General features: G+C 38.1%; 1 protein-coding gene across 1 annotated transcript in view; it reads right to left on the bottom strand.

Moving 5' to 3' along the window:
* OTOL1 (otolin 1) overlaps positions 1–9,002 on the bottom strand; it is a 17,967-nt gene extending 8,965 nt beyond the window's left edge. The window contains exons 1-2 of the mRNA XM_004384882.1: positions 8,642–9,002; positions 4,242–4,331 (exon numbers count right to left, since the gene is read on the bottom strand). Coding sequence (XP_004384939.1) covers positions 4,242–4,331; positions 8,642–9,002 — 451 coding nt within the window. The remainder of the gene's footprint in view (positions 1–4,241; positions 4,332–8,641) is intronic.
* Between the last annotated feature and the right edge of the window lie 425 nt (positions 9,003–9,427).

The raw sequence follows: 9,427 nt of genomic DNA, 5'->3' as shown, positions 1-9,427 counted from the left end.
TGATGAATCTGTGAAGCATCTCATAACATGGATGAAACTGGAGGACATTATGCTGAGTGAAATAAGTCAATCACAAAAGGGCAAATATTGTATGAGGCCTCTACTGTAAAAACGCATGAAAAAATTTACACACAGAGAAGCAATCTTTGTTGGTTATGAGGGATGGGAGGGTTGGGGGGGAATACTAGACAATAGATAAGTGGTAACTTCTGTGAAGGGTAAGACAGTACACAATACTGGGGAAGCCAGCACAACTTGTACAAGGAAAGGTCATGGAAGCTCCATAGACATATCCAAACTCCCCGAAGGACTGAATTACTGGGCGGAGGGCTTTGGGGACCATTGTCTCAGGGAGCATCTAGCTCAATTGGCATAACACAGTTTATAAAGACAATGTTCTACATTCTACCTTGGTGAGTAGAGTCTGGGGTCTAAAAAGCCTGTGAGCAGCCATCTAAGATACTCCACTCGTCTCACCCCTTCAGGAGCAAGAGAGAATGAAGAGACCAGGATACAAGGAAAAGATTCGTCCAAAGGTCTAATGGACCACAGCTACCAAGGCCTCCACCAGACTGAATCCAATACAGCTAGATGGTGCCTGGCTACCACCACTGACTGTTCTGACCGGGATCACAACAGAGCATCCTGGACAGAGCTGGAGAAGGATGTAGAACAAAATTCTAACACTCAAAAAAAGACCAGATTTACTGGCCTGCCAGAGACTGGAGAAACCCTAAGAGTATGGCCCCCGGACACCCTTTTAGTTCAGTGGTGAAGTCACTCCTGAGGTTCACCATTCAGCCTGGGATTGGACAGCCCCATAAAACAAAACAGGACTAATGAGGTACAGTAGTCCAGGTTCAAGGACTACAAGGCAGGAGGGGACAGAAAGCTAGTGATAGGGAACCCAAGGTTGAGAAAGGACAGTGTTGACATGTCGTGGGGTTGTTAACCATTGTCATAGGGCAATATGTGCACTAACTTTCTAATGAGAAACTATTTTGTTCTGTAAATCTTCATCTAAAGTAAAAAAAAAAAAAAAGGAATTATCTATGTGAGATCAAATTGACAATACCAACTCAAAAGTTTTGATGGGAAGCCTAGGGGACAGTGAGTTGAAGACAATGGTGATGGAATAATTTGGAAAAGGATAGTGAGAACAGCAGCACAACTGGAAGAATGTGGTCAATGTCACTGAATTGTACATGTAGAGATTTTTGAATGACTATGTATATTTTCATCAAAAAGAAAAAGGTCCTCCAAGGTAGAGAAGGGAGAGTGTTGATATGTTGTGGGTTTGTTAACCAATGTCATAAAACAATATATGTACTGACTGTTTAATGTGAAACTATTTGTTCTGTAAACCTTCATCTAAAGTACAATTTTTAAAAATTAACAAAAAAATTGGAAGAGCAAGACTTAGATATTTGTCATCTTACCACAACACGGATTTCTATATTTGGCCAGGCCAAAAGCCCATCCTATTACAGTGAAATCACATGAGATTTGTTTTAATTATCAATAATAATAGCAATAATAATAGCTAACACTTATTGAGCATTTACTTTGCACTAGATATTGATCCAAGTCCTTTACATGATATTTAATATTAATACACCTTCTCATCTAGCAGAGAGGCTCATACAACAGAGCACATTCCATCAACTGGAACATTTTTCATTTACAAAAGTTTATAGAACTTTCCTCCAAGAAAAATAGAGCAGATATTTTTGCCACCACTTTTACCACAGAAAAAAATGAAATATGGGTCCCCAGACACCCTTTTAGCTCAGTGGTGAAGTTACCTCCGAGGTTCACTGTTCAGCCTGGGAGTGGACAGCCCCGTAAAACCAAATGAGACTAACGAGGTACAGGAGTCCAGTGACAAGGGCCAGAAGGCAGAAGAGGACAAGGAAGCTGGTGATAGGGAAACAAAGGTTGAGTAAGGATATTGTTGATGTGTTGTGAGATTGGTAACCATTGTCATAGGGCAACATTTGTAGTAACTGTTAAATGAGAAACTATTTTGTTCTGTAAGCCTTCATCTTCAGTGAGAATAACAGCACAATTGGAAGAGCGTAGTCAATGTCACTGAACTGTGTATGTAGAAATTTTTGTAACGGTGTATCTTTGGCTATGTGTATTTTCACCCAAAAAAAAAAAAAAAGGTTGAGAAGTTAGAAGGTTGATATGTTGTGGGGTTGTTCACCAATGTCATAAAACAACATGTGTATTACTGTTTCATGAGAAACTATTTGTTCTGTAAGCCTTCACCTGAAGTACAATAAAATATTTTTAAAAAAATAAATAAATTACAAAATAAAAGCCCAAAAAAAAATGAAATATGAAAAAAATTCAAAATGTGTACAAAGTCAAACATGGCTGCATTTACACTGGTAGGCAGCACTTTGTCAACTATATTATTTATCGTTTATCTAACTTAAAAAAAAAATTGCCCAGTAAAAAGAACTCCTGAGTCAAATTAGAAGTCATGAGAATAAATTTCCCCCATATTTCACAAGACCAACTTGGGAAATCCCACCATTGGCCAGTCACCAGAATTTTCTAAGTTTATTAACACACCACATAAAATACGAAATTTGGAAGCGATCCCTTGGCCTTAAGGGATCCAAAATGTTTGGATGCCTTTTGAGAGAACCAACCCTGAATGCAAATGAAGGCCCAATAGTATTCCCAGTTTTTGTCAATATTGTAGTATTCACAGAATTATTCTGGTTCTTGAATTCATTTAAGGAGTTTAAGTGTTTATACTGTATTTATTCATCTTATGTAATGATTAACCAGCATGCAGTCATTCAGCTCATTTTATTTTTTTTAACTTTAGATCTTAGCCAAGAGTCCAAGCTAATTCTGGAAGTAAAAGGAAAATAGAGTTGTCACTTGATAAAGAGAGACTGGTTGAATGAATTTCTACTTTTGATCCTTTTATCAAAGCATTTTCTTAAGAATCTTATCTTAATGATACTTCCCTGTTTTTTTCTTCTACTTCCAGAAGTCTAGCTTTCAAAATGTATGAATCACTAGGGAGGTTCGTCACTCTTCTTTATTTCACATGGTTTTCTGCTAACATAATTCAACCACAAAACAATTAAATCTTTCCGAGAATGAAAATCACGTAACTGACAAGTGTGAAGTAGCTCTTTCTTACCTTAGCATCTTTTTTGAGTAATTACTTCACTGAATGTTCTACCAGAAATGAGTTAGGCAGTTCTTGAGCCATGTGGAGGGTGATGTATAGATGATATTAGGTCTTTTGACATATGACACTGAAGCTAAAACATTTAACTTGATGGATAGATGGTATTTCTACAGGCTAACAGTATTCACTGAGGAGTTTCTAAATGTCTCAGTGAATCTGTAACCTTCCTTCAACACCTTTAGGCATTTCCTGGGGCAGAAAGCCCTCTTTACTGAGTGCATCTCTGGAATTATAGAATTTCTGAGCTGGCGAATAGCTATAAAAGTACTCATAACTACAAATCTTCTTGGATAGCAGACAGGGTATAAATAAACATCTAGTCCATTCCCCTCAATTTCCAGGTGAGGTAAAGTGACTTGTCCAAGGTCACTGTTATAAACTTGATCTCCTCAATTTGAATTCAGTTCTCTTCCCACCTTTGACACTGCCTCTGGTTTCAGAGTGAGCAAAAGGATATGTCAGATTCTCCTTAACAGGCAGGCTATTCACCTAAACTGGTTATTCTGTAGGATTGCCTGCTCTCATTAATTCTTTCCAGTAGGAAATTAATTTACATGGTGAAGAAGAGCACATGGAGGAAGATATAAGAAGGGGCCTATGGCTGCCAGTGACTGGCCAACAAGGTGGCAGATGAGAGGTGGGCAAGAAAGCTCTGTGAGAGCGTGTGTGTGTGTGTGTGTGTGTGTGTGTATCTGTGGATAACGTTACCAGTACCCATTATACCCATTGTCTTCAATTCCAACTCATAGTGACCCTATAGATGGAGTAGAACTTCCCCATAGGGTTTCCAAGGAGCTACTGGTGTATTTGAACTGCTGACCTTTTGGTTAGCAGCCAAGGTCTTAACCACTACACCACCAGGGCTAATGAATGCAATGTTGCCAGGGAAGTTTAAAATTTCTCAATTGGCAACTACAAAGTTAGCATTTTTAAATCAAATATAACTCACTGCTGTAGCCCTCCTGAAAAATTATACAGAATCTCTACTGAGTTTTTGACATGAAAATGAGTAATTACATACCCTTTTCTCCTTTCTGGCCTTTTAGACCTTGGGGCCCAATGACTCCTGGTGGCCCTGGAATCCCCATATTACCAGCCTCTCCCTTAGGACCTGAAAATAGGATGTAAAAATCATCAGGGTAGAAAAATGCTCTTTGGAAATCCATTTGTGCAGGAAAAAAAATGTCTTTTTATAGAGACCAGTAACTGTCAATGTCCTAATGATAAAATCTGGGTGAGAATAAACTATTACAGGGCTCTAAGGACAATACTTTTGTCTGATTTGCAATTCTGTACTACCTAAATAGACATATTGAACCTATTAGCACTTGTTGTTGGATTCGTGGCAGTGATCAAGTGATTCAGGGAAGCAACGCTATATCAAACAACAAGAACAAAATGATTATCTGACACTTAACCTCATGTGGGTCACACTTTCAAAATGGAAGCAAAAACACATCACCTAGCACTTTTGGATTTCCCAGTCATTCATCTATTTATTCATTCAAGAACTTTTGCTGAGACCTCCCAGCACCCTGCTAGGTTTTAGGAATGCAGCCATTGACAATTTTGGCAGCCCCTATCCTCATGGAGCTGAGAGTCTGTTAAAGATAAACATTGAACAAATAACCACACAAATAAATAGAAATTGCCAAACTGTAGTTAGTGACACAAAGACAAAGTGGGAAGGTTCTATTGTAGATTATGGTAAAAGAACCTAATTTATATGCATGGGGTCAGAGAAGACCTCCCTCAGAAAATGGCATTAAGCTAAGACCCAAAAGAGGAACTAGGAGATGCTGAGGCAAAAAATAAGTAGACAGGTATTTCTGGAAAAGCAAGAATGGAAAAGACCATGAAGTCTTCAAGAAACTGAAAGATGAGCACTTTGGGTAGATCCAGTGGTCAAGGCTAAGGCAGCAAAGATCAGCTCAGACTGAGCTCAAACTCATTGAGTGTCCTAACTCCTGTTCTTGCTCATCCAGGAAGTCCAGGTCCCAACCACTTACCAGGTCCACACAGGGGCCCCAAACCTTGGATAATCATTCCTTCCTGCAACCCACCCCTGCTCAAGCTTGTTCTCAACCCCTGCAACAATGTTTGATTGGAATACTTCATACTTAGATTCTTTGAAAGTTAACCATATAGGTAAGTGTACTCAATAAACTTATAATATTTCGTCTTATTTTCACCCTAATTATTATAACTAAGGTTAATAGAATAGACAAAATTACATTCAACAGAATTCCTCTTTGGGAGAACACTATTTTTTTTGGAACAAAACTTTAATACATCGCTTGTGATGGAGGGTAAGGCCAAAGGCTGGCTCCAGTAAGCGAAGGTGGTCGTTAAACTCCTCTGTCAAAAAACGAAGAGGGGAGGAGGCAGAAACAGAGAAAGAAAACAGAGAGTCATGGGGGGCAAGCAAGATGGCCAATTACATTTCACTAGACAGTGTGCCTTCTTCATGGCCCTCATATGCTCCATGTGGTTATACTTTTGAAGGAAAAGATAAGGAGCTGTGCCCAGGTTGGTATAGGGAGCAAAGAGCAACTGCGTGCAAGGGCACAAGGGCAAGGGAGGCTGCCCTTTACATCTAAGTTAGATGTACACCTGGGTTAGATTAGTGTAAATACTGTAAGGTTGAACATGATGGGAAGGGCTGGGCCTTGAAGACACACAGTGTTTGACACCAGGTTCTAAAGTCCCAGGTGATGTAACCTCTAAAATTACTTAAACTCTCTGAAATATGATTAAATCATTGGTGAAATATAATAATATTTTTAACATTTTGTATAAAGACTTTAAAAACTATAAAGTACCTAACAGTTCTTAGCACAAAGCCCAAGTTGCCATCAAGTTGATCCTTACTCATGGCGACCCTATGTGTGTCAGAGTAGAACTGTGCTCCATAGGGTTTTCAATGGCTGATCTCAACGTATTTCTTCGGCAAAGCCTCTAGGTGGACTCAAATCTCCAATCTTTCAATTAGCAGCCATGTGTTAACTACTTGCTCCACCCAGGGACTTGGCATATAGTAGGTAGCTGTTTTTATAACTGAACTAAAGAGAGAAGTTAGAGATGAAATTTTAAATGGAAATTTACCTTTGCCAGCTATTAGATATATCTGAATACTTCAAAATATTTTCATTCAGAAGCTCTATAAACTTAGACTGGTGACTTTTAAAAGCAGATAATGAAAAATGTGATGTATGCAATGTGTATGTATGTGCACATAAGTGTCCAAAAACTGAAAGACGATGAAGAAAAAATGAAAATAGTTGTGTTTAAGTAAGTTTACTTTCTTTTTTAAAGTTTGTTTAATGTTGCACTTGTACTAGATACATAATTTTTTTTAAATTAAAGGAAGCAGTGTTTTTTCAAACATCAGCAAATCCAGAATGAATATATCTCTATAGATCTCCAAAACAGGAACTTTCCATATTTGGCTCAGCATATTCCACAAGATAGGACCGGGCACCCACCACAACTACCTGTAAAAATAAAACTAAGTTATTGAGCATTTACTGTATGCCAGGTACCATTTGAGTCCTTACGTGGACTATTTTACTCAATTATCTTGACAACTCCATGATGTTGGTATCATTCTTATTCCATTTTACTATTTTGAAACTGAGACTTAGAGAAGTAACAAAACTTTTGTAAGGTAGGACCGTGTTAGACTTGATATCTGGGTTCTTAACTCTATGCTGTACAGCAGAACCAGTCAGACTAAGACATACAAGCACCCCAGACAGGCTAATAACATGGCATCCTTTAAAAATGTTTCTCACATGTATTTAGAGCTGAGGTTGAGCTCTGAGAACAGCCCAACCAAATCTACCCCGGGGTAAAACAAAGCTCTGATGTTACAGACCCCACAGTCCTTAGAAAGCAGTTTAGCAACAAGCTGTGTTTACTTGACCCTGCTCTTCGAAGATTTTCACCTACCACACCAACCAGCTTGCCAGCCACATATGGTACTTTCTGTAAGAGAAGTTCTGGTAAATATAGCTTTCTCAATCTCATTAATATTTCCAATAATGCTTTAGTGTCCCTGAAAGCATGGTTCACTGCCTAGCTCTCTCACCCTTTAATCTAGCTCTACATAAATATTCAACACATTTCCTGAAAGACCCATACAATACAATGGAATAAACAAAAAGCTTACTGAGGATATGTAATCATTGATTTTATAGCTTTAAATTTTTCAAGCAAGACACAACAAATAGTTATATAAATTCTTTTTTCAGGAAATAATGAATTCAAAGTTGACATTCTGATCTTTATTTTACCTTGAATCCTCTGCTATATGACATGTAAAAGCTGAAATGTATTACAGTAAAACTGAGAGTACATTCATTATGCATATATTTAAAAAAATACCAAAAAAGAAAAGAAAAACCATTGCTGTTGAGTCACCCCATCGGGTTTCCCAGGAGCAGCTGGTGGATTCGAATTGCCGACATTTTGGTTAGCAGTAGAACTCTTAACCACTACACCGCCAGGGTTTCCACATACATTAAAGACATTTAAAATTTTGAGATGTGTAAGCATGGCTTTTAATGGAGAAAATTGCTGGGCAAGGTGTTGCCTCAGAATTGCAATGAGGAACAAACAAAATTCTATGCTTTATTCTCCACCTCCCAGGAATTCCATTTCTAATCCTAACTACAAATAGCACTCCAAATATCCATCAGTCAACACAAATTCTTATTAGAGAACAGAATTTTCATTTACCTTTTTAAAATTAGCCATTAATGTAACGAATATACTTGTAGTGAATATGTGTAGCTTGAATAAATATAACGCCAGTGCTGGAGTTGGTAGTCTCAGTCTTTCTCTACCCAGCATTGCCCAATGGAACTTTCTGCAATGGAAAGAATGCTGCATATCTATGCTGCCCAACACAGTAGTCACTGGTCACATGTGGCTACTGAGCACTTGAAATGTGGATAGTGTGATTGAGGAACTCAATTTTTAATCTTATTAAATTTTAATATTAATACCAACAGCCACACACGTGGCTAAACCAAAAACCCAAACCTATTGCCTTCTAGTCAATTCCAACTTACAGCGACCCTATAGCACAGAGTAGAACTGCCCCATAAGGTTTCCAAGGCTGTAATTTTTAAGAAAGTAGACTGCGTCATCTTCCTCCCAAGGAGCAGCTGGTGGGTTCCAACTGCCAACATTTCAGTTAGCAGCAGAATACTTAACCACTGCACCACACATGTGGCTAGTGGCTACCATATTGGACAGCACAGCACCCATTTTCCTTTGCTGTCACAATGTTACACCTAGGCCTGTCGGCATTCCCATGACAATGTAGAAATCTGTAGGGAGATTTTACCCTTCAACCTATACCTCAACCCTAAAGATGTACAGATGAGAAATATTGTTTTATATATTTTAGTATACCTGGTTTTCCACTATCTCCAGGTTCTCCTTTCTGTCCTAGTAGAGGTGAACAACAATCACAACAATTCAAAAAGAAATCAGCTGTATCAAGAATGAAGTTTTCAAAAGAGAAGAGAGTGGCAGTGCCAAAGGCAGAATCCAAGGCCAACGGTTCTGTGGTTGGTTCTGCCATTTCAGCCATTTCAGTGATACCGGGTTCTTCTTTCAGAGGTGGACCGCTGGACCACTTTAGACCCTTCAGCATCTCTTTTCCCTTAGATTTCTTCATAAACTTGGTATATTGTGTGGTCTTTGCGATTGTGTCCATATCAGCAATAACCAGCATAATTAAAATGGCACAAAGCCAAGAAAACATCCACATATTTGAGGCTGGAAGGAAGATATAATGGGAATACACACAAATATTACTGGCAGTCCAAATGAAAAGACTAAGTGATTTAAATATTTACTTATATAAGATAAATATATATACATTTTTGGACCATGAAAATTAACAGTATGCATAATATAGAATGACATATTTTATATGTAAATGTGTGCTTGAATCACAACAGAGTATTTTATTTAAAGTATTTATTATAAGGAACATGTTGCTTCAATTCTGCTTTCTGGTTGTTTTCCCAGTGTTAAATATTCAAAAATACTGTTCTCATTCCTTCAAACTATCTTGCCAAATAAAAAACATGATCTATAATAAATGCAACATGACTTAGTAGCCCTGTGGAAAACCCCAAAAACAAACCCATTGCCATCGAGTCGATTCTGACTCATACCAACGCTGTAGGA

The sequence above is a fragment of the Trichechus manatus genome, unplaced genomic scaffold (assembly GCF_000243295.1).
Source record: "Trichechus manatus latirostris isolate Lorelei unplaced genomic scaffold, TriManLat1.0 scaffold00129, whole genome shotgun sequence".
Lineage (NCBI taxonomy): Eukaryota > Metazoa > Chordata > Mammalia > Sirenia > Trichechidae > Trichechus > Trichechus manatus.
This window is presented reverse-complemented; position numbering and strand designations above follow the sequence as displayed.